This window comes from Microcebus murinus, chromosome 8, assembly GCF_040939455.1.
Source record: "Microcebus murinus isolate Inina chromosome 8, M.murinus_Inina_mat1.0, whole genome shotgun sequence".
Lineage (NCBI taxonomy): Eukaryota > Metazoa > Chordata > Mammalia > Primates > Cheirogaleidae > Microcebus > Microcebus murinus.
In genome coordinates this window covers 81,715,972-81,741,558 of record NC_134111.1, presented here as the reverse complement: position 1 = coordinate 81,741,558, position 25,587 = coordinate 81,715,972, and the positions used below count along the sequence as shown (strand labels likewise).

Below are 25,587 nucleotides of genomic sequence, written 5' to 3'. Positions count from 1 at the left end.
GCTGGTTTCAAACTCCTGACCTTGAGCAATCCGCCCGCCTGGGCCTCCCAGAGTGCTAGGATTACAGGCGTGAGCCACTGCACCCGGCCAGTAACTAAGCTTTTAACAGCCACACCAGATCTTCTCTTCCCATGGCAGGCAGAACTTAAACATGACCCCTAAGAACTTTGCCTCTTGGTGTTACTCCAGTGATTATGTTACCTTACATGTCAAAAAAGGGAGACTATCTGGGTAGGTCTAATTTAATTGCACCAGCTCTTTAAAAGCAGAGAGTTTTTTCTGGCTGAGACCAGAGAGATTTGAAGCATGAGGAGGATTTAAGGCATTGTTGCTGGCTGGAAGATGGAGGGTGGCCGTGTGGAAGGGCTGCAGAATGGCACCTGCCTGGCGGTCAGCAAGGAAAGGCAATCTCAGACCTAAAGGACTCTGCTGAAAACCTGAATGAGCTTGGAAATGCATTCTTTTCCAGTACTTTTGGACAAGAGCTCAGACTGACCAACACCTGGATTCCTGCCTTGCGAAACACTGAGCAGAGAACCCAGTTGAACATTCCTGGATTTCTTGCCTACAAGAATATAGTATATTGTAAGTATATTGTAATATACTTACTTATGTAATATTACCTATATAACTGTTAAATTTCTTTTTGTTGAGATAAAGAAATTAGGAGTGTGGAAGTAAAGGGGATTCTTATCTTCTTTTTGTAAAAACAATGAAGCCAATTTTGTTGTAACTACTAACCCAATGAAGCTAGTCTTCTACTCCACCAAAATAATATTAAATGTGCTGAAATATTTAAAGTCAGAGAATTTTAAATGCCAGCACTCTATTCATAACTTTTCATGGAATTTGGGGTGAATCAGTTTTGGATAAATTAATTGACGTATGTTTATAAAAGGGAATAGAAAGGAAGATAGCACCAGTATTATAAAATAGGAGAAATAACTAAAGTGGAATTTGGGAAATATTGACTGCTTTCTTTCCTCTGGTTGTAGGAGGGGGCTAGTGACAACCAGACGGGTATAGAAGGAAGAGTATATGTCTTATATTTCTCCTTCAGATGTTCTTTTTACCAGGAATTACATCAGCAAAGCATTGGGACTATTTTGCATTAGAAAAGGCAACCTGTGGCTTTCTGTTCCACTTCTTCCCATTTCCTCAGTTTAGGTACATATGAACATTTCAGGATGAAATAGTCCACCCAAGGCTATATTCTGCATGCCTAGGCTGGCAGTGTAGCTCATGGTTAGGAACTAAACATATATTAAAGTTAATGAATAACAATCCCACTCGCTCTCTCACTTGCTGATACATGCTGAAAAAGTCAGCATGGGACTGAAGGATGTCCCCCTTACCAACACAGCCAGATTAAGCTGGGGAAGTTAGTACTTTGTGGTGGGGTGTAGATAGAAATTTGTGCTTAGGATCTGAGAGTTTAGACTGGACACAGAACATGGCAGGATGAAATGAAGGAGCAAAGACAGAGACCCAGGATGAAGGCTTCCCTATCTCTACCCTGGGGAAGAACAGCTCCTTTCAGATGATTTAAATAGGAACAGAGAAGGAAAGCCAGTCCTATGCATAAGGTCCTTCATCTACCTTCCCCATGCTCCCTCTACCTTTGTTCCATCCAGAGCCCCCATCTGGCCCTTCCTTGCCCTATAGCAGCTCAATTATTCTGCTTCTGCACCCAAGAATTTTGTGACAGGACTGACATCTTGAACTCTGTGTAGGGCTGAACTTTGGTGCCAATTTACCTTTCCAATTCCCAGATTTCTCAATCCTCTCTCTCAGCATAATTTAGTCCTGTCCCACAGAGAGTCTGTTAATTCTATTGCTAGAACAAAATTCAGCTCTTTGTATTTGTTAAGTGGTTTCTGGAATTATAGTAAAAAGCGCAATTCTTCACAAACAATAAAAAATTGCTCAGTTAGAATTGCAGACATTTCATGTCTTATAAAATAACATAATAACTAATAAAAATGTGGATGACATTTTTATAATTAACTAAATTGGCCCTTTTACAAAAGATGTGTTTATCACTGGGTTAAAACTACCAGAGAAGCTCAGTAAGCTATTTGCAAATGTGTGTTTAGCAATGATGGCATTATTATTATCATTTTTATTATTATTGCTACTACTACTCTTCAAAGTGCTTAGCATTATTTATCCAAATAACTTAGGAACTGTTTGCAGTTATAAGCCATAAAGGGCTGAGTTCGGGTAGGTATCTATAAATAAAGACTGGGTTTTAGAGATTTTTAGCCACATTTTTTTCTTCATCTTTTCAGTGGACACATATGGCTTAAGGGTGTGGATGTTTCTGCCGATGGGATTACCTGGTGAGGACCTCTACACTGTATAAAAGGGCCTGGAGCGATGTTGCAAGAGCAGCTGTGGCAGCAATCTCCTCCCGGGCAGCAGGTACTGTCTCCACCTGTGACGTCTGCCTCTTTAGCTTCTGTAGGTAACATGGAACCAGAGCTTCCAAGACCATCAGCATCTGAAGACTTTAAGCAACAGAACAAAAAACCAAGTCACATTTTGCATTCTACTTTCTCTGGTCGTGTTATAGTTAGAAGCATGGAAAAATGAAAAGCCTCTAGAGAGATGATAAATTCTAAGCCCCCGTGCTACCCCACCTGAATCAAAAGTAGCTACAGCTGCTGGAATGTTGACCAACATTAGTTAATCAATTAAGCACCTGCTAAAAGGTGATGAATCCTGCCTTAAGGAAGCATGTGATCTAGGCAGGAGAATTAGTCATATATACTAATAAATAGTCAAAAGAACACAGTGATATTAGGTGGAGCTATACAGTTCATCTAGAGAAACAGGGCTTGGAATCAACAACGCTTGTATTCAGGAATTTACTGAGAGTGATTTTCTAGCTAAAACAATTTTGAAACAATATGAAACCCTTTCCTGACAGGCTGGCTTCCTAAAGCCTAAACAATTTAGAGCAAGAGTCTCTGGAAACAGCCACTGCGATGAGGTCTGGCGATGCCTGTTTTCTAGAGTCAGTGAACACCACTCACTGGATAGGACCCACACTCAACTTAGTACCAGGATGTCAGAGACATCACCTCAAAAGGAGAAAAATATGTATATCGAATCCTAAAATGAGAGGAGAGATAAAATGGGACAGAAGTAATATTTGAAGTGTGACTAGTCAAATTTCCTAAAATTCTTAAAAGCTATCAAACTTGTATTTGGGAAGCACTATGAATCTCAAGAAGTATAAAGACAAAGAAAACCACAGCAAGTCACATCACAGTCAAACTGCTGAAAACCCAAGTCAAAGAAAGAGAAAATGTTAAAAATAGCTAGAGAGAAAGACACATTAAATTCAAGTGAGCAATAAGACCTAATACTGATTTTAGCAGATATGATGAAAGTCAGTAGAAAATGGAATATTTTCTTTAAATTGTTAAAAAAAAATTGCCAATATAGACTTGTAAATCAGGAGAAACTTTATATTCTAAAATGTGTAAGAAAAGAAGATTGAAAATGAATAATCTAAGTGTCCATCTTAAATTAGAAAACAACAAATCAAGCCCCCCAAAAATGAAAAGTAGAAAATAATAAAGATAAGAATGGAAATAAAAAGCAGGAAATAAACCCACAGCAGCAAAAATCAACAAAGCTGAAAAATATTGGTTCTTTGAGAAGGGAAACAAAATTGTATTCCAATGAGAGATATATCTCAGCGAACGGCTGCTTAAGAAACCCTGACACCACCCAGGCATCGAGAAGGCCTCTGATTTAAACTGAGCAGAATGGCAAATTTAAATGGAGGATTTAAAAAATTTTTACTTTAACTTGACAATACTGGATTTTGACCTTTAAATCACAATGACATGGGGATTTATGAACTTTAATTCCTTTTGATTTCAATGTATTTGAATTTTAACTTGAAAGAGAATTTCACATCTCACTGGGAATTTGGAAAAATTTGGTAATGGTAGGATTTTTTAGTTCAACTTGAGAGTTCTTTTAGTGTCACTTACTCTCAATGCAGAGTCCCTGAAACAGCCTATAGACAATGAAGGGGGATATATTTGTAATGGAAAATAGACTAGGGAGTAGATTTTTACATTCAGGCACAGAGTGGATATGGAGTTAACACAGGGTTTTGAGCCATCCTGTAAACTTTTCTACAGCTGCAGTGTTGTAGGAGGAGCAGGGAAGTAAGAACAAGATCATCCAGGTAGACTGCAGGTTTGCTCTCCTGAGGGCGACAGCCACACTCCTAGTTGCACAGTATAAAGTTTAGTACCCGTCATTTAAAACAACACAAAGTAGCCTGGGCGCAGTGGCTCACACCTGTAATCCTAGCACTCTGGGGGGCTAAGGCGGGAGGATTGCTGGAGCTCAGGAGTTCAAGACCCGCCTGAGCAAGAGCGAGACCCCGTCTCTACTAAAAATAGAAATAAATTAGCCAAACAACTAAACATAGAAAAAATTAGCCGGGCATGGTAGCACGTGTCTGTAGTCCCAGCTACCTGGGAGGCTGAGGTAGGAGGATCGCCTTGAGCCCAGGAGTTTGAGGTTGCTGTGAGCCAGGCTGACACCACGACACTCTAGCTCAGGGAAGAGAGTGAGATTCTGTCTCAAAAAAAACCCCAAAAAACTGGAATTTTTGGGGGGAACATTTCTTGCTCATTTTTCCTGTTTCCTTCAAGGGAAGAGAGTTCGATAAGTATAAATCCTGGCTCCTCTTGCCCCTTTATTCACTCTGCTCTGGGGGAGAGGGAAAGACTCACCTAAGGGACACATGTATAAAGACACACTGGGCACGATCAGCGTGGCTCCTTCCTTCTCCCTGGAAGAGCTTGCTAACTGAGCAAAACTGTGCATAGAGAGGTGAGACTTCCATGTCAGACCAGAGCCAACACCCTTGAACGGGGGTCACTCTCTCTCTGTGTGAGTCTTTCGGATTCCCCACACTTGCCCTTTGTGTTGCAGGGGTTCTTACTGCTCCTTGAAAGGAATTTTCTTTACTGAATACCTGTCTTGAAATTTTCTTTGCTACTAATTTGTATCACATGTGAGGAAAATAATTTCTAACAAGACTAAACATCTAAGTATCTGCACACATTCCAAGTTAGGAGATTTCAAATGAATGAAGATTTACTGTATTTTCCAGAACTTCTGCTATGACAAGTTTCCTTAATTTAGTTTTTAAAAACTTAACTTGCCAGGACGTTACAGACTGATCTTACTAAACGTAACCTTTATGTTCATTCAAGTTTATTTCCTTTGCCACAGTTGCTTATCGCAAGGCACAGGATAAAGGGCTGCAGTTACCTTCTGAAAGATTCAGGAGCGTAGGCCACCACAGTGACACAGAGCTTAATGGCTTCACTGATAGAGAATGTCAGGTCTTCATTTCCATAGCAGAAATCTGAAGGGACAGAAAGTCAAGGCACACAGAGTGGATTCTACTAGGCAAAAGATCTTACCATTCCTAACATTGTCTTTCCAGTTATATTTGGTAGCTTTTTCTTTGTTAGGTTTTACTCTTAAACTGTGCAAACTATTAATTTCTTCATCTACAGGGAATAACAAATTCCATTTTCCACTTTTGATACATAGAATGAAAAATAAAAGTGCTCTTTTGGGTGGGTTTGAAATCTCACCTCATAGGAAACATTGAAGGGCATTTAAGTGGTCTAAGGTATAACATGAGGCTTCACCTTTTAATTACCTCTAGTTCTACACATTCCATGATAATAAAGGACCATTTTGGAGGGTTATTTACTTAGAATTACCCTAGATAATGCAACTTTCTGAAAACTGCAGTGCTTGAGTAGATGCTCTACTGAGCATCATTTTAATATGATTTTCATGGCAAAAAAATTCCTTACTCCTTAGGATCCATAAGAAATTTAAGAAAAACAGGAGGTAGAAAATGTATTCATTCAAATTATACCATTGTTTCATTTATTTTTGCTGTTTTTATTTAGTTCTGTATATATAACTATTATATCTATAGAATATATAACTATACACACACACACACACACACACATACCCATACATACACTTAGCAATTACAGCAAAAAAAGAATGTCAAAGCAAAGTTTGCTTTTACCTAATGACTTAAGAGGCTTCTCAGCTTTGACTAGCTCTAAGATGTCTAATATATCAGTGGTCTCTCCCTCTAGGGACTGCAGCAAGTCAAACAGGCACTTCGCTGACACGCCTTTGCTGGGCCCATTGTTGGCAGCATCCTGTATAAAGAAAAACAATTTTAGTTTATTGACTCCCACCCTAGTGCTAATATAGTTTGATAAGAATTAAAATTTTATAACACTATCACCAATAATAATTACAGCATCTGTCTGGTATTCAGCTTACATAATTCTTCATCCAGCAATGCTATTGTCTGATTTTGGAGGGGTACACCTGACTTTTAAGGAATCTCTTAAATGCTAATCTTGTTCAAAAGAGATAATTATGGGAACTCACAAAATTATAGCAATATATGAAATACCAGAAAAGTTCATGCCAATAGCTCCTCTGGTCTAAGACTGTAGAACTAAGGAAATTTTCATAATGGATTGGTTGCATACCACAGGTATATTTGGGGAACATATGTTTATTTTGACTAACAACTCTTGAAATTTCACTGGTCTTGTTTGACAATATATCTCCAAATGAGATACTTGCTATTTCAAATCTATTTAAAATGCCTTTGATTCATTCATTGAAACAACAAATTTTTATTAAGTTCTTCCATGCCAGTCACCTTCTCTGCCCTGATGTTATAGCAAACAACAACCAAAATATAAACCAAAACCAAATCACAAGCCCAAAAAACCAAACAATAACAACAGCTAAAAACAAACAAACAAGCAAACATAAACACAGATGAAGGCGTGGAGCTTAAATGGAGCTTTCATGGAGCTTAAATTCTACTGGTAGAATGTGGTGGAGATACATGTTCATGAAACAAACACATGTATAACGTGATATGGAGTAAATGCCCTGAAGAAAAAGAAAACTAAATCAGGGCAGGTGATAGAGTGTGACAAATGGTAATAGAAATTGTGAGACCCTCCTTTCACCATTTTCTGTTTTCCAACCCCTTTATGAATTGAATGTTAAAAAACTGGAGAGTTGATCTATTTACATCTTAGAGGCTGAGAGGATGGTTAAGGAGAAATGTTGAAGAGAAATGATATTCTTGTTGAAAGAGAAATGATTTATGGCATCATTGGTTGAATAAAGAGCTGAGAGACTGGATATACAAACTGACGGTGGCAAGGCCACATATACACATAGAACTATGACTCACAACCTGCAGCAACCTGCCCAGAAAACCAACCCAATGTCTACAACAACCGGCCCAAGAATCCAGCCTGCTATATCAGACCATGATCTCTGGTGGTAAACAAACAATAACCCCTGTAATACTTGGCCTGAAATGGCCAGGACTTGATTAATAACTGACAGCTTTCCTAATTTTTGTCCTCCCTTCCACCTTAGGACCAACCAGAGAAAGCCAAATATGTCCCCCTGACCAATCACATAAGATGCTTTGCTTCTAATTAGCTCACCTACAGCCTGCCCAGGCCAAGAGCCTCCAATCAGGGCATACCATTTTCTCCACTACAAAGCTCGCCCAGATCTGCCTGCCTCTGCATCTTTGCCAAAACACAAGTGATGATGGCCGACTCCCTTACTACAGCAAGCTCTGAATTAATAGCCTTTGCTTTTCTCATCTGCTTGGTCTTCATTTATTTCCACATAGCTTACTCACGGGAAATTCCAGGAGAGGGGCCACACTAGCAAAGAGCTGGAGCACAAAGGGCTTCCGGTGTAGAATGTAGAACTGGTGGCAGGCAAATTCGATGGCTTGCCGCAACTGGGGATTGCTTTCATAGTCAGAATACACCTGTGGGAAAACGCCACACGTTCAAAAATGCCTTGATAATGTACCAAAGTTATGTTTTCTTTAAAAACACAAAGCCATGGGAAGCAGGGAGGGGAATGGCTAATTTCCTAAACTGGTGGAGGGGAGCGTAAAATGGTATAACCTTTCTTGAGAGAAATCTGGTAATATACATAAAAATCCTAAAAACCTACATATACTTTTTTCCCTAGGAAGTTTGTGACTAGGAATTTATCTCAAGAACAGAACTACACAAATTTACAAAGATATACATATATATATATATATATATGTATATATATGAATGCCTGCTGTAAGATTGTACTAGTGGAAAATTTGAAACAACTTAAATTATTTGTAAATGGTAGTTGGTTAAGTGAATTATGATACATGCAAACGATTGAATACTGTACAGTAATTTCTAAAATGCTATAAAGTTAAGTGTTGCTACATAAAAAATTTCCTGTGATATTCTTAATGTTACATGAAAAATGTAGGTTACAAACCTGAAGATATGGTGCAATCCTGCTTTTGTTTTTTTTTAAAAAAAGTGTGTGTATGTCTGTGTGTGTGCACATGCACATGTGTATGAGCACTTATGTGAGAAAGAGTGCTAGGATTTTCAAGAAGTGTAAACAATATTATCTGGGAGAGGAAATATTACAGGTGATCTTTTTTCTTTTTAAACTTTCTTCATCTTCTTAATTTTATAATAAGCACAACTGCTTTTGGTAATCAGTAAAAAACTTATTAAAAAAACAGAGAAAAATGCAACTATTTAAAAATAGGGTAGACAGTCCTTCCCTATTAAGAATAAACTTCTTGCCCCCATAAGTTAAGCAAACTCCATTTTGTATAAACATGTATTACTTTAATAATTTCTATAAAACTTGTCCCAAAATAGAGAACTAGGATGAGCCCCCAGGCCCTGCCTGAATTTTATTCAGTACTCCTAAATGTAGCCAGGTATACATTATACATGAGTAAACAGAAACTATTCCTGCTAAATTCACCTGCTCCAATCCTACCACACCAAATTTAGCGGCAGTGAACATCTCTATTCAGATGGAGGTCAGAGAATCTCTTGGGAGAAACACCAGCTGAACACTTGCCATACATTTGACTCAGGAACAGTAGTTCTCAAACTTTCTAAGGCATCAGAACCACCTGGAGGTCTTATTAAAAATGCCCTGACTTTAGAATTTCTGATTCGATAGATCTGAGACAGGCCCAAGAAGGTGCGTGTCCTATTCAAGGTCCCAGCTGACACCGAGGCTGCTGGTCCAGAGACCACACTTTGAGAACCACTGGCCTTGAACAAATGGGAAAACATATCCCTAGTCTGGGTGAGTCTAGAACAGAATGGATATTGTGAACTCTTGGAAATGTATAAGGGGATTTCATTTGGTGCCTCCTGTTGTCACAAAAGAAATAACTATTATTAAAAAGTGTTTCCAGGCCGGGCGCTGTGGCTCACGCCTGTAATCCTAGCTCTTGGGAGGCCGAGGCGAGCGGATTGCTCAAGGTCAGGAGTTCAAAACCAGCCTGAGCAAGAGCGAGACCCCGTCTCTACTATAAACAGAAAGAAATTAATTGGCCAACTGATATATATATATAAAAAAAATTAGCCGGGCATAGTGGCACATGCCTGTAGTCCCAGCTACTCGGGAGGCTGGGGCAGAAGGATCACTCGAGCCCAGGAGTTTGAGGTTGCTGTGAGCTAGGCTGACGCCACGGCACTCACTCTAGCCTGGACAACAAAGTGAGACTCTGTCTCAAAAAAAAAAAAAAAAAAAAAAAAAAAAAAAAAAAGTGTTTCCAGTAGGGCACATGCAGCATCCATATATAAAAAGTAAATAAATAAAAACATTAAATTAAATTAAAAGTGTTAGTATTAGAACTTGTTGAACTGCCAGAGATGAGCAGTACTCAGACTGAGTTTCTGGTTGGGGGAGGAGGTTCCCGCACCTGCAGCATGGTGGGGAGAATCCACTGGTAGCCGCTGAGGGAGAAGAGGTGGTTGAAGTGCACAGCGGTGTTGATGACGGTGGCAGCGTACTGCCTGAGAAGGGCACTGTCTTCTGGGTGCAGGATCAGAGCCCCATTAAACACGTTGAGGAAAAGCATGATTTCGTCTCCCCATGGAAACTCGCTTGGCATGCCCAGGAACATCTCCTCCAGGAGCTGGATCCATAAGCTTTTCTGAAGAGTGTCGAGGCCAAACAGTTCCTTCCCAGCTGTGAGAACATGAAACAGCAGAGACAGAATTAGCCCCACACCGATCCCGTCAGCGTGAGAGGAGGACAGACTCAAGGGTGCTGCTGTTCTCCATTCGTTCCAGCTCCTGGATGTGAAGATCCATTGCTGAAATGCTTTCCAGCACAGTGTCACTGGCACTGGTACAACACTTCCTAGTTCTCAAAGGACTGGCATCATCACCGCTTTGATTTAATTCTGTGGGCAAGACAAGGTGGACATTTGCAGCATTTTGCTGCTAAATAAGCTGTAGCTTTAAGAAAAATATGTTATTTCAGCTAGAAAATGGCAGGGCTAAGACCAGTGCTTGATTTTCTAATTACTGGTCAGATTAGAGCTCTTTCCGCTATTGCTGTGTAGCTTCTGGGTAAGGATGTTGAGGCACAGGGACACTAATTTCAGTAAATTGTCTCAAGTTCTTAATAACTGAGTAACAGTATGAGGTTCCAAAGCGGGTCTCTTTCTGTTTCTCTGTCTCTGTCTCACTCTCATTCTCTCTCTCCTTCAATTCAGGTATAATTTAGAGTAAAAGGCACAGATATTAAATGTAGAGTTCAATGGGTTATGACAAAAATATACACTCACGTAACTAGGAAAGTTCCTTCATGCCCCCTCCCAGAGAATTCATTCTCTCCCAACCCAGAGACAGCCAATGTTATGATTTCTCTCACCCTAAATTAGATTTGCTTCTTTTTGAGCTTCATGTAAATACCTGATCTTTGCTTAGTCAAGTACTCCCTTCCCTAATAACGCCATCGACTGCTTGTGATTTGCTTAGAGCAGTGGTCTCAAAGCTTGGTGCTGGGAATAGCAGCATCAGCATCACCTGAGAACTTGTTAGAAATGCAAGTTCTTTGGCCTCATCCTGAAAGCCGGAGCTAGAGGGGGTCCAGCAATCTGTGTTTTAACAAGTCCTCCAGGCAATTCTAATGCACATTCAAGTTTGAGAACCACTGGCTTCCAGAACTGTCTGCTGACTAAGATGTTCTCCAGTTGAGAACAAAACAAGGGCGTTAGGAAAAGCCCAAGAGGGAAAATGCTTCTCTCTGGCTTGATACCTTGAGGATCACTGAAGAGTGAAAACTCAGCATCGATAGCACTTCGAGGGAAGGAGGGCAGTCGCAGGAGGTCCTCCTGAAGCATGGAGACGTGGGACTGTTTGTGGGCAGTGGGGATCTTCTGGGTTAGGGAGATGAGAAACAACACCCGCCCTACTTCCTCCAGTTTCCGGGTGAACACCTAGCAGAAAAGAAAAGCAGGAATGGACAAAAAACGAATGAGAAACCCCAAAATTATACAGTGAAGAAATTGAAGTCAAATGTTTAATGCAAACCAGGCTCAGAAAAGAAGGAACAGTGAAATGAGGGAGAATTTTTTTTTCCTTTACCACATAGAAAGAGCAACAATACTTAATTGACTCTCACTTCCTGCTTCTGCCTCCTCTGCAGAAGGAAATATTCCTTATGCAGTTTGTAGGCTGGGGGAGCACAAGGCAGGCATTGTTGAGAATAGCTCAATATTAAATAGAGCCCATTTGTTTGGATGCTATAATATGGAGACCTTCCCTAACAGGAAGCCAGTCAGTTGCTATTGCTTCTACCATTCCTACTGATGCCTTAAGCTGTTTCCTGGCAGTTCTGGATTTATTTCTTAAAAAAAAAAAAAAAAAAGACTGAAATAGGATCCAGGGAAAATCCTATCTTGGGACAAAACCTGATGGGTCCCTTTAGTCCTGAGTTTAGATGGCATACATAAGGGGTTTGGGGTTCCTTCTATTAGTTCCTCTTTCCATGATGATCAATGGGAAGAGGGTTATGAGTAGGACGTTCATATGCAGTGAGCAGCTACCGAGGAAATTTCCCAGCCAGACCCATAGACCTCCATATTATTATCTCTCTGAGGAACTCAGAAGGAAGACTTGGAGTGCACATACAGCAAGAGCCCCATTTTAGGGCAGTCCTTTAAAACATGTTCTTAAACATGATAAATACATACACACACACACACACACACACACACACATTAGTGAAGTGCCATTACTGATTATGGTTTTAATTATCTTGTTGCCCAAATCAGAGGCTGGAATAATTTGGGGGAATTGTTTTAGAAATTGTTTATATTTAAAATTGCACAGTTTTGCCCAATATCTCACACATTCAGTATTTCCTTTCTTTTAAATAAAATTTAGGTAGTTACGGGTAGCTATATTTTTAACTTCTTAAGTGGTCTAATTCTATGCCATTCCTATTCATTTCATGAAGATATTTTTAGATAGTTTGATGCCAAATTATTCTCCTTGATATGTACAGAAAGATTAAAATGATCAAGTATCCTGAATTCTTGATTAGAGATTTTATTTAAAAATGAATGTCATACATAGACAATATTAAAATCGTCACACTTTTAGAACTGTGCACTAAAGCTATGTTTTACATGTAGAATAGTGACTTTTCTTAAGCTCAAAATCTGATTTGAGAGTAGATATGTGAACATTTTTCTGCTCTTCAACCTTAAACCTAAATACAACTGCTTGATTATGTTTCTTCCTGTTTTAAAAGAAGTTAATAACATGCCCAAGGTCAGATTCCTGGTTGGAGGCAAAGCTGGGATGAAATCCAAATTTTTGGATTGTAGTTTAATGGTTTTTTTCAGGCACACTACACTGACCCCTTTCTCTCTTTTTCCACTAGTGTAAACCTCTGGGAAACCATTTAATAGCTACATTATGTGTGTTTCCAATCTCTTTTTACAAAAAAGTAAAATTAAAATTCACACTTAGAAAGTAGCAGTTAAATACATTATAAGATTTATATTGTTTATATCCAATAATTCATCACAGTACCACTCTAAGTGAACGTTTCTTAATACCTTTTACACTATGATCCACTTTATAAAACTTAACACACCATTTGGGGGAACAATCTGTTGAGCAAAGGCCATCTACTCTCTCTAGACAAGGTCATAATGGAATCACAGAATCCCAGGGTTGAAAACACATTTACAGATACTCTCTCCCCACAACATGACAGAACCACAGAGTAAAACTGAAGTGGTCAGACACCTGTTTCTGAATGAGCTCCTGTCCCTTCTCTGGATGCATATGGACAAGGTTCAGCTGTGGCGATACCGACCTCCGAAAAGGATAAATATCTCGAACGTAGGTCTGTGTTGGATTACACGAAGAGAAAAAAAAAAGTTCAAAGGGTTAAACCTTTATTCTCATTTCCTCTTTACTCAAAGGTCGGATAAACAAAACAGCACATGAATTTATTAATGGTTTGGATTCTTACTACTTTTATGTTTCCCAGTTCTACAAAAACCAAGGAAGGTAAACTCCTGCCTTAGGAAAGCTTAACCTCTGAGGCTTAGGTCCCTAAGTGCCGGTGTGCTATGCCAGGAGCAAAGGAGCCAAAGGCAATTTACTAAATAACACTCTGGAAGATCACTGTGAAGTGATGTCAGTGGTTGTCCTGAAGTGCCCTTGTGTCCATTGTCCATGGTCATGTTTAATATGGTAGAAAAGAGAACCAGAACAGCATCAAAATTTCAAATAGATACACATAGTTATTATACGGGCCACTTAATTTTTCACTTAGATGTAATAATGATGTAAGGCAAAGTGCCTTACCTAGCTTATCTCCTTCAATTATTACAACCACCCTCGTGTAGATACTGTCATCATTTCCTTCATTTTATTGACAAGAAAACTGAAGAGTAATCAGGTAAAGTAGCTAGTCCAAAGCCACATAGATAGTAAGGTAGTGTGACCCAAGTGGCCATACTGTCAACCTGTACACAACGATGCTTCTTTCAGGAAAGGCAAGATAAGCCTTTGACACAACTCAAATTCAATGTCATTACCCTACGGTCTCACCTTATTGTAGTGGATAAGGTTCCATCGTTTATCCATCAGAAAATAATGCGTTGACTGGGATTCTGGGATATTAAAAAATTCCAAACACTCCTAGAACAATAACAACACATTTTAATAAATATTTATCAAGAAAATATAATGGACGAGGTAGTAAGATGACAGATACAAATATTTAAAAAGATAACTTCTCATAAGGATTTTATACAAATTAATATCATCTATATGTATATATATGAAGATATATACACACAGTTATCCAAAGAATGATATAATAAAGACCAGTAATATAATATAAACTGCTCTCATAGTGCCCACAGATACACAATTGTAATTCAGACTGCGTGATGGTCTGTGGAGGCCAGTGGCACTACTAGTCTCAGTATCAGGAAGAAATCGTGTTTAGTAAAACATTAAGCATAACACAAACTACAATGCATTGAGCACTTATTACATACTATATAGTAGGTTCAGTGCTTTCCACATAGATAACTTGTATAACTCAAAGAAGTATCTCAGTACTGTTGAAAAAGACACTGAGACTTGAGAGGACCTGTCATTTGATTGCTATCACACTGGTTATGGTAGAGCCAGAGCTTGAACCCATTCTGTCTGCCTTCATGCTAACCTACCATTTAGCAGGGTGATACAAATGGAGTGGTTGTTGCAATTTGCTTCACTGGGCCTTAGAAATTCTCTGGAGAAGTCTGAGTGAAGCCTAAAGAAGGAGTGATGACCCCTTCTACTGAAATAAAATGCACAAGTTTGGCAAAGCTGAATTTTTTCAGAGGCCTTTTCTCCTTACATTTGGGCCTGGAACTGTGTTCCAGGAAATTAGATTATGAAGAGTTTAGACTCCAGACAAATTGGGAATCATTGTGCTGGTTTACTTATTAGTTTACCTTAAAGAGCTTACGGGAGCATCTAGCTATGGGTTACATTTCTTTTGAGGGAAATCGTTGCCATAACTACTAGAAAATGTTTTTTCAACTCACCTGATCTATCCTAAGGAAAGTATTTTCAGCTTCTCACATTATTTCTGCCAGTGGCAAGTCAAGACTATACATCGTTCAACTAACTGCTACAGAAGGGGTCTCTCTCTGGTATGTATTGTCAACTCACAGCTAGTTTGCCCTAGCACGTGAGCACACCTAGGGCACCTCCAGAACCACAAGTGATGCCAGGAATTCCTCCTGAGCAGGAATATGCAGAATCCAAGAGGAGTTAGCAATAACACCAGAGTGCCAAGCTGCTGCTATAGTTGAGACAGAACCTGCCTGATTCTGCCTATTTCAATGCAGGGCTAAAATGTCAGTGAAAGTGAAGAAAAATATGCAAGGAAATAGCATAAATACATAATAGTGGAGCAGATTCTAGAGGAGTAAAGAAATGTGTACATCCATTTGGAGACAGAAAAATGCCATTTTATTCTAAATTGCATGTTTCAATTTAGGCATTGTGCATTAAAAATCATTTCTGTCAAAAGTCATTCCTACCTTCAATAGGGCTTCAAATTGAGTGTCTTCATGGACTGGCAACTGAGTTGGGATATCACACTCATTCTGTCCATGCACTACTAAGGTTTTAGTACCTATGGAAGGTAAAAATCATAATAAACTGACTTCTACTATAGCAAAGTTTGTATTTAAAGCATAAAATATTTTGAATTAGCTGTTTTTACTGTTATTATTAAGTGCTTAATGTGAGATATGTATTGTACTAATTGCACTCCTTTATTTATAGTTAAACATATACTTTAAATGTGTCCACTTATTAAATAATGATATCTACCATTTATGGAGTTCCCAATACTTTTACCTGCTTTTTACATGCATAATTGTATTTAAATCTCACAGCAACCCCATGATATGAGTATTATTGTTTTTATTTTACAAATCAGAAAACAGAGAAATTGAATAATTTATTCAAAAACACATTTATTTAGTGGAAGAGTCAGAATTTAAACCTTAAGCATTGCAACAAGTAATACACTCCTATATTTTAGATGAGATGACCAAGCAATAATGGTCAAGAGAATATAAACAGAGATATTAGCAAAACCAAAACAAGTACCTGAAATATAGTTTAAATTTACATTTTCTGTATTCTCCTTGGCTGGTTGAGACATCTTTCATTCACTAATTACAAGTCTTTGTGAATATCATGATAAACCTTGATTTTTAATGAGTTGACTTTAAGTATATGAGTGACAATATGAATTTCTTTGGTGTAATAAAAACTGATCACTTTTTGTGATAATCTATAGAACATAAAAATATATAAAACTACCATTTATCAAATGCTTACCATCAGTCAGGTATGGCAGCAAGTATTTTATATACCTAAACTCATTTATCTGCACGACTATGAAGTATGAATTATTTCCCTCTTTTACACATGAGAAAAGAAAGCTTTGAAAAACGATGTCCTTGTCACAGCTAATGCTAGGCATACTACTAATAAATGGCAGTGCTATGATTTTAACTCAGGCTTCTTTACTGCCAGAGCCTGTGTTCTCATCTATATGTAATTTTCTCTTTCTTCTTATTTCATTACATGTATCATCTCACATTTTCTTAGTCACTGCACAAGGATAAAGGCTTGTCAGAATCTTTGTCTTAAGGCAAAACAGGCTCTCTGAAGTGAAAGGAACTGCATCTAGAGTTTACATCACACTTCATGTTCTTTTGTAATTCTCCTTCTTCCTGCCTTTCCCTTTTCCAATTTTTCATAAAGCTGTCTCTCATTGAGTTTACAAAGGACTGGGGTCCATGCCATGCAAACAATATAATTCTCCTTGCAGTGCCAAAAATTCACTCAAAAAGGCTTTCAGTTCAGCTGGCCCTCTGAGATAGACTTAAATAAATCTTCAACCTTGGCATCCCATCAAGGACTGATTCACGCGGATCTCAGTTCTGATGTCTCCCTTTTCATCTGGCAACTGCTGACTTTTTAAAGGGTCTATTGTCTCTCTTCTGATTGTATTAAACAAAAATTCTTTGAAGCACTCAGTACTAGGGGTTAGAACTCTGAAAATTTTCTCATGAATGAAGGAGGCTCTTGGTCTTTCAAAGGGCTATTTATAATATTAAAAACATTTTTATGTCACCAACAGCAGTAGGGGGTTACCTGGCATTGAAGCAGTCACCAGGAGCTTTACCTCGCACTGCTCTTTCTTCATCGTCTGCTTGAGATCCTTGAAGAAGAGGCCTTCCACGTAACCTACCACCTCCCACAAGAATGTCAGAGTGGCTGAAATGGCATCCATCCCCCATTCGCAGGGGGTCCGCACAAAGTACATGATTAATCCCACCTAAAAGTCAGGACAAAGAGAGTTCACAAAGCCACAATAATCCTGGGCTCACATTCTCATTTCCTTGGCTTTTCTTTGTTAAAATTAAATCTGCTGTGCCTTCTTATTCTCTGTTCAAATGCTTCTCTAACACTCTCAATGGCAGGCACCAGGAGATGGCGCAACTGGAAAACTGACCGCATAGGCTCTTGTACATTTTTAAGTTATCATTAAAATGGCTAATTCTTAAAAAGATCTTTCTTTTTCAGGTATCATGTCACTTGGAACCTCAGGTACTTAGGACATACAGAATTAATCTGTATATGACGTTCGCCCAAATGCTATCTGCAGCTTGCATTCTGTCTAATAGTATTGAACCTCAAGGGCGCTGTATTTGGCTAAGTTGGTGAACTTCAAAATTTTTGTTTGCGTTTCTTTTAACATAATTTAGAAAACCTGTGTGCCCTTTTACACGTTTTAAAGATGACATTTAAAATGTCTTAACATAAGCTTATTTTTTGTCAATAGGAGGTAGAATACATTAACATTCTATATGTTGGAATAAGATGAGAATTGACTGTAACTGGAATATTTGGTGAAATACATTTTAACTACCTTATTCAATAATGCACAGTACATTCAGAAAGAGGTAACGTAAATGTTCTGCCCCTCGCCCTCAGTGGGCTTTAGCCATTGTTTCTTTACAAATTTGGTGGTTCTGGGAAACTTCCAGTTATATTGAAAGCATCAGCGTCACTGACCCAATCTGCTTTGGTGGCTCTAAACACTGAATACCCTAAGGAAGGCCGGGCCTCACTCCTAACAGAAATCTATAAATCACTGGAAAAGGTGGGAAGTCCTGTGAGTTTAGTGTGCCTTGATCAATCAGAAAGGAGGATTCCTTTAAAAAGTTCAGATTCTTTCTCTGTCCCCCATTCCCGTCAGTGCAGCCTGGTCATCTCTCTGGGATGGTGGGCTGGGCCTTCCTCACGTGCAGTAGAAGAACAGTGCTTGAGATGGCAGCCTGCTCAACAAGTGTTAGTGCATGTTTGTAAGTTGAGGATTTGGAGATTTATTCTTTTAAAATTATCTAGGCAGCAAACTTCTTTAAAAATCTTTTTGTTGCAGGGCTAAAGGGTGGAGGAGAACAATGGTACAGGTAAACATTTCCCACATGAAGCATATGTTATTCACATGCCTATTCGAGAACTGGTTTTTTTTTTGTTGTTTGTTTGTTTTTGAGACAGAGTCTCACTTTGTTGCCCAGGCTAGAATGAGTGCCATGGCGTCAGCCTGGCTCACAGCAACCTCAATCTCCTGGGCTCAGCGATCCTACTGCCTCAGCCTCCTGAGTAGCTGGGACTACAGGCATGTGCCACCATGCCCGGCTAAATTTTTGTATATATATTTTTAGTTGGTCAATTAATTTCTTTCTATTTTTGGTAGAGACGGGGTCTCGCTCAGGCTGGTTTCGAACTCCTGACCTTGAGCAATCCGCCCGCCTCGGCCTCCCAAAGTGCTAGGATTACAGGTGTGAGCCACCGCGCCCGGCCCGAGAACTGTTTTTCAACTTGCATATAACTCATGCATGGAAAACAATAAAAAATAACAAATTTTTCATTAAATTAGAAAGGATTGTTTTGCTTTTGAAGTTTTTATTCTATTTTCTTAATAGAACACCAAGGCCCCAATGAAAAAAATTTTTTCTAGTGTGTTAGTCAATGAGTTAAACTGAAGGAGGCCCTGAACTTGGTTTTGCTAATCCACCTTTGGTTTCTGTGTGGTATAGACAGGACTCAGAAGTGGAACACTTGGCTGGAGAGCTTTCTAGATGGAATTGCCATAAGCTGGTGTCACTGAGGAGGAGGCTCTAAGACAGGAGACTTCGTATGCTAGAGACACCTGGAGGTCATGGCCAGGACTCAGGGGGGGGTCTAAAGCACCAGCAGAAGCTGAGGTGAGGTTGAGTCTCCCAGCAGACATTGCCAGGAGCAGAGAGGCCTCAAGTTTCAGCAGCCATGGGCTTTGGGTCCTGCCAGCCAGGCATCCAGCAACCAGCGAGACTACGAAGGTTTTCTCGCAAATGGGGGAGCCAGAGAAAATGCAAAGGATGAGACAAGGAACAAATGTTTTTTTCTCCCCATTCCTCAAAGCTCTAGAGACAAAAGCAGTAGGAAGGAAGGAGAATTCCTCGAGACTAAACATTTTTATCCAAGAGAAACTGAACACTACCTAAAAGTACTGTTTATATTTTTGTATCAGTCTCAACTTAAATCTGGACTGGACACATTTATATTTTTCCCCTTGCCAACCAGCATGTAGGGACTCGAGAGGAAGATGATCAAATTAGTCATAGACAAGAAAAAGGAATTACAACTTTTTTCTGCACATGGGAGTTGTGGTGTGCATTAAATTTATCGCCCTGCTAGGGATACATAATGCACATGGATAACTACTTCCTTGACAATAGTAAAGGAGAGAGAAGGAGTTTTCCCAACGCAGACACTGAATTTAGCTGTTTATCTGCCTGGATTAAAGGGCAATTTCAAAGAGTAGTCATCAGGCCATAGTTCCCAAACTGCATATTCATTTGGGGTATAAGGAGGAGAATGTGAAAAAACTGGTAAATCCTGGAGGATTCAGTGAGAAGCTGGCAGGGTGGTTTAAAGCATAATACCTGTGGAAAAATATGCTCACAAATACTTTCCATTTAGGGCAACACTTGCCTCTGTGTGTGTGTGTGTGTGTGTGTGTGTCTAAACATTGAGATAGAAAAAGTGAAACAATGACTAAAAATGACATGTAAGTTTTCTCTACAGAAAATCAAAATTAAGAATCAACATAAGGAAAGTGTATATTGCTAAAGGAAGATGTAGAAGAAACTGACAATTATTGAGTGCCTTCCAGAAGCCAAAGATTATGGCAGAAACAGGTGCTTTCCCATACTAAAAGTGGTGAATTTGACTACGATTCGCCCTCAATAACATAATTAATGGAAACTTATTGAAAAATAAAATCTCCAAAGAACTTTTTCTCATGTCACTGCTCCCTACTTGAAAATGAACATTTATAACCTACTGTCTGCTTCAACTCACCAAGTAGTTGAATAGGATATGAGAAGTCTGAGCAGGAAAGTCTCCAATATTCAAGAGAAGTTTACGAAGCATGTACATCAACTCATCCTGAAAGAAGAGCAGAATTTTAATATTTCATTCAGCTGCCATGTTGAAAAGCTTCAGCTTCAAGAAATAGAATTCTTGAAAAGCAAGGGAGGGGGGTAGATTTTTCTTACTTTTGTAACATGCTGATTGTAATTGTGTTCAACATTCTAATATAGTACATGTGATACTTGTTAAATTATGTTTAAACTTATCTGAAATACTTTTCTCCTAGGAGCTAACAGGTAGAAGAAAATCACTGAGCAGTGGCCAGAAAACTCTTTTTTTGTTTTTTTCAATTAACACTATGTATATAGGTCCCAGACAAATCACAGGAAAGCTATCTATTTAGTTAAATCTATTTGCCATGGCAGCCAGGTGTGATGGGAATGTGAGGAGGACCCATGTTGAAAACCATTAAATAAACCAGCTTTTTTGAACTTCATAATTCTGCTTCCTAGGTTTCAAGTCAGAGATGAAGAGAGGTCCTAACAAGACAAATTGAGATATCTGCAATTAACCTTACCTTTCAGAAACTAAACTTAACCTTCCAGTAAATATGACTATAACATAGATATGAACAGATCATTTCTTTCATTATTTCTTTTATTTTTTGTGTGTTTTTTTATTTTTTTGTTTCAGTTTTATTTTTTAACAAATAATTTTAGATTATCAGTGTATTTTGCCAGAAAACTACTTTTGTTTGGCATATTTTATTGCTTCTTACAGGATAATCTGGCAAATTAGATTTATAATTGATAAAGAGTTTTAACATAATCTATAATCCTATTTATATCACAGATCGCCAAGCAATCAGAATATCCAATAAACATATTCAATAGTAAGGACATTAGACTGAATTTAATCTTTGTTTCAAAGATGGAGAATCTTGAACCCATAAATGAGGTAAAGGAAAAATAAAAAACTAAATAAAAATAAATAAAAGATTGAGAATTCTGCAGTATCTTAGGGTCATTACTGGCAGTGTACCATACACATTCACAAACATCAGTTAATGGAGAAATTCAAAAGAAAACAGAAAAGTTTAATATTGCTCATCATTAAAAAGTACTTATTGGCTATATATTAAGGCAGTGGTCCACAACCTTTTTAGCACCAGGGACCAGTTTAACAGAAGACAATTTTTCCACGGACGGGGTCTGGGGGTGAGGCAGAGCTCAGGTGGTGATGGGAGTGATGGGGAGCAGCTGTAAATTCACGTGAAGCTTCCCTTGCTCAGCTACCACTCACCTTCTGCTGTGTGGCCCGGTTCCTAGCAGGCCACGGACTGATACTTGTCCATGGCCCAGGGGTTGGGGACCGCAGTGTTAGGGGACATTAATGTTGCATGCACAGCACTATAAAGTTTTCTCCTGCTTTTAACAGCATTTACACTTGTAGCTATATAGCTACACTAAAAAGGAAGAGGAATTTACTTGTCTATTGCTGATGGTCAGTTTTTCCAGGAAATGTCGAAGAACTGTTGATGGATCTTCAATTAGACAATTCCATAAGACTTGCTGGGCCACAGCACTCACTTTAGAAGAGAAAGAAAATTGAACAGTTGTCTTAAGTGGAGATAAGGCTATGAGATAAAAGATTCAATAATTTACAAGCTTTAGTCTCTTCTTTTTGCCTTAAGTAGGTTCTGTGAACTCTTTTTCTATTGAAAGGTGGATATTTGTTCTCTTTGTTTTTATCTCTGAACATTTTCACATGTAAAGAAAAAGTAACAAAAAATGTAGGATTGTTTTTAGGTATTAGCATTGCTTTTGCAAAGAGTACCTTTGTGGATATATGTGGTTGTCTTTGTTGTGGAAATTACCCTAACATTAGCAGTGGTAAGTATGTATTAGATTAAATTCATATTTTATTGCTTATTTTATGGAGAAATGTCTAAAGAAATTTGGTTTTTGAAAATATGTTTTGGTTTAGAATGCATATAAATTAGAGATGATTTTTTACTGTCCACACAAATGCTTTAAATAGTATCTCTTTCAGCAAGATAAAGTAGTAATAATTAGTATTAATTGAGTCAGTAACAATTAGGTTCTCACTTCTAATGAGGAAGTCTTAGGAATAAATAATTAACCCTAATGAGAAATATAGAGCTATGTCTTGAGGAAAGGTGGTCAGGCTAAGATTGCCTAGAAGTGCCAAGACTAAGAAACAGGGAGGTAAAATGTAGTGGTGGCAAATGTTGGGTGATCTTCAGTCTGAATAGTCTTTCCAAATTCCATTAATTCTACAAATTAAAAATATAGAATTTAGCATTGACTTATTATTCAGCCTACATTTTAAATAAATTATAACAATTTTTGCTTCAGACATTAACTATCCAAATAAAATTAAGAGCTATATAAACAGTATTAATAAGAAATATACATACACACACATACACATACAGGGTTTTAGCTTTCATGTGTCTTTATAAACAGTTAAAATAGGTGTGGGTTTTTCTCAGGTTGAAATTGGTTGCAAAAATATCTTTACATGTGAAATAAGCCAGGCACCGAAAGATAAATATAGCATGTTCTCACTCATATGTAGAAACTAAATAAATTGGTCTCACAGAAGTGGAGAGCAGAATACTGTGTCTATCTTGCAGGTGAACTGTAAGATTTTACTGTTTAAACAACAGTATTGTTTAATATCCTTTGCCCATTTTTCTATTGTGGTTTTAAAAAGCCATTATTGAGTTATAAGAACTTTTTTATAAAACATTAAGAATATTAAGCTTTTGTCAGCCACAAGTGTAACTCATCTTTACTCCTAGTTTATAATTTCATTTTGCAATGATTCTCTTCAGGCAGATAGTATCTCTGGAAAGGTAATTAAATGAAAAATATAGCATTAGTGATGTCAAGCTAATAGCTAAGATTTTTGTGGTGGCCAAAATCACTGTTTGATTTCTATGTAGTTTAATAAGTGTTGTTCCATTCTGTGGTCATGAGAAATTCTCCTGGACCCAAATGTCTATTTTAAATGCATTTTTTTTTTTTTTGGTCAGAAAGGTAGTTGGAGAAGGAGGTGGAGAAAGTGATAGTGTTAGTACGTTATGTTATAAATCTGTAATTAAAATATGTGCATAAAACCTATCAATATGTGTTTGGTAGGTAATGTGTTCAAAAGCAACCTACTGCCCTCTCTCAAATGAACAGCTTAAGAACATCACTAATAGTTTGATTGGTCAAAACTGTACCTGCTACTCCATCTTCCCGCACCTCACCGTCTTCCATCAGATGAACAATGGGAAGTACTGCTGCACAGATGCATGCTGGGAACACTGCTTGTGGGGGCTGAGGAACATGGTGATTTGGTGTGTGTTCGGTGGTATGTTCTTCATCTGAAGGGGGAGACAAAATCAGGGTGCTTTTCATGTAATTCTAATGCAACATTTCTCAGTTCAGGCCTTACCTATTTGACAGTACAATCTTAGCAACAATAAGAATATGCCAGAATTTATTTTAAAAGATGAGGTTATACAGAGTGTCTCTCCATGTTAAAATAAACAACAAAACCAACCCACCTTCTAAGTACTATCATTCTGCTTATTTTGTAGAGAAAGAAAAGCCCTGACAATCTGGGACAGGTGGATCAGCTCACATTATTAAATCAGTGAAGATAAAATTCTAAGTGGAGACTAAGACATTTTCCATAGATGCAATTGGTTGTGTGCATGTGAGTGTGTGAAAGATGGTAAGTACTAATAATGGGGTAGCAGAAAATACATACACATATATTTAGGATAAGAACAACACATTAATGTTCTCATCTTCATCCATAAATATAATTAATTATAAATTAATAATATAATTCCATATGGGAATAAATGAAAGGGTTTAGATTTGGTATGTAAGGAAAGTAGGAAAGGAATTTAAGAGGTTATTAATATGAAAATGCATACATCATTTTTCTAAAGCACTAATTGACTGTGAGCCTTTGATTCTCATACTGCAATTTATGTGGCTATTTGGGATTTTAAGGGCCTATGAAGAGGGTAATGGACTTAGCCATTCTCAATCATGTCTTCATACTAGATGCATGTGGAGATCTTTAAAAAAATATATAGATATAGTGGGAGAAGCACTTCTGGCACAGTGGAGTAAAGATCCCTGAAATCTGTTCTTCCATAAAAACAATGAGAACACTGGCAAATATAGTCAAAGTAAAGTTTTTCAGAACTTTTGAAATTAAGCAAAAGGTTGGAACAATTCGAGGAGCATTTTTTTTTAAAGGTAGAATCTTGGTAAAAGCGGTGGTATTTCTAGCATTTTAACTTGCCTTTATTTGCCTCTCTCTCTTTCTTGCCCTTGATAACCTTGAAAATTAACAGCCTCACAACCATGGTATCTATGAGAACCAGCAGTGTAAAAGCTACTGAAGGAGCAGAACAGGTTTGGTATGCCCTAAAAATCTCATCACCAGAGAATTGTCACTACTTCACCTATCTAGCAGTTCCTTAGAAAAATCCCCATTCATAGGACTTGTTTTCATTTAACTTGACTCAAAGCTTACTTAGTACAAAAAGCTCTATCCCCAGTTTATCTACCAAAATAAAAGCAACAAAAGTTGTTTAACATTGCAGCTGTTAGGAGTATTTTTATCAGTTGGGGCAGGCAGGAGGCTGACCAAAAAAACAAAAAGCAAAAAACAAAAAACAAAAAAGGAGAAAAACACCTAAAAGGAAAATCTGGGGAACAAGATTTCTATAGGTGACTTGTAAACCTCTGATGTATTCCTAGGTATCTAGATGGCTGCATGCATGTGCAGGGTTGTACAGAAAAGACCTGAGAAGGCCCTAATATCTCACTTCTGGCTGATCTTGAGATCCTACAGAAGCAGAAAGTAAAAAAATAAAGGCTGAAACAGAGTTTTTAAAACTATTGGAAAATTGAAAGTGTCTCAACACATCCAAAGTGTCATTCAGCAAAGGCTGGAAGACTTATTAGTTCAAGGCCCTTGAAAAATCTCTGTCTAATCTTTATCTGACCACTAATCTGAGTAGAGATTTCCGTGATCACACTCAACAAAGCATATAGACTTTACCATATTAATCAAGGAAAATCATAAAACAAATAGCAAAACAACAACAACCAGCAACCAAAGA

General features: G+C 38.1%; 1 protein-coding gene and 1 long non-coding RNA gene across 5 annotated transcripts in view; one reads left to right on the top strand and one right to left on the bottom strand.

The window, feature by feature from the left end:
* The window catches only part of UNC80 (unc-80 subunit of NALCN channel complex), a 203,901-nt gene that overhangs the window by 44,095 nt on the left and 134,219 nt on the right, over nt 1–25,587 (bottom strand). For all 4 annotated transcript variants that reach the window (XM_012751444.3, XM_076005903.1, XM_012751443.3 and 1 more), the window contains 13 exons: nt 23,680–23,823; nt 21,914–22,014; nt 20,415–20,501; nt 17,157–17,340; nt 15,524–15,618; nt 14,031–14,120; nt 13,218–13,319; nt 11,215–11,395; nt 9,869–10,137; nt 7,769–7,903; nt 6,098–6,236; nt 5,311–5,407; nt 2,340–2,510 (listed from right to left, as the gene is read on the bottom strand). In XM_012751444.3, coding sequence (XP_012606898.1) covers nt 2,340–2,510; nt 5,311–5,407; nt 6,098–6,236; nt 7,769–7,903; nt 9,869–10,137; nt 11,215–11,395; nt 13,218–13,319; nt 14,031–14,120; nt 15,524–15,618; nt 17,157–17,340; nt 20,415–20,501; nt 21,914–22,014; nt 23,680–23,823 — 1,795 coding nt within the window. The remainder of the gene's footprint in view (nt 1–2,339; nt 2,511–5,310; nt 5,408–6,097; nt 6,237–7,768; nt 7,904–9,868; nt 10,138–11,214; nt 11,396–13,217; nt 13,320–14,030; nt 14,121–15,523; nt 15,619–17,156; nt 17,341–20,414; nt 20,502–21,913; nt 22,015–23,679; nt 23,824–25,587) is intronic.
* Nucleotides 53–24,208, top strand: LOC142872381 (uncharacterized). The gene is made up of 3 exons (XR_012920616.1): nt 53–585; nt 2,292–2,424; nt 24,040–24,208. It is a non-coding gene; the product is annotated as an uncharacterized LOC142872381 (long non-coding RNA).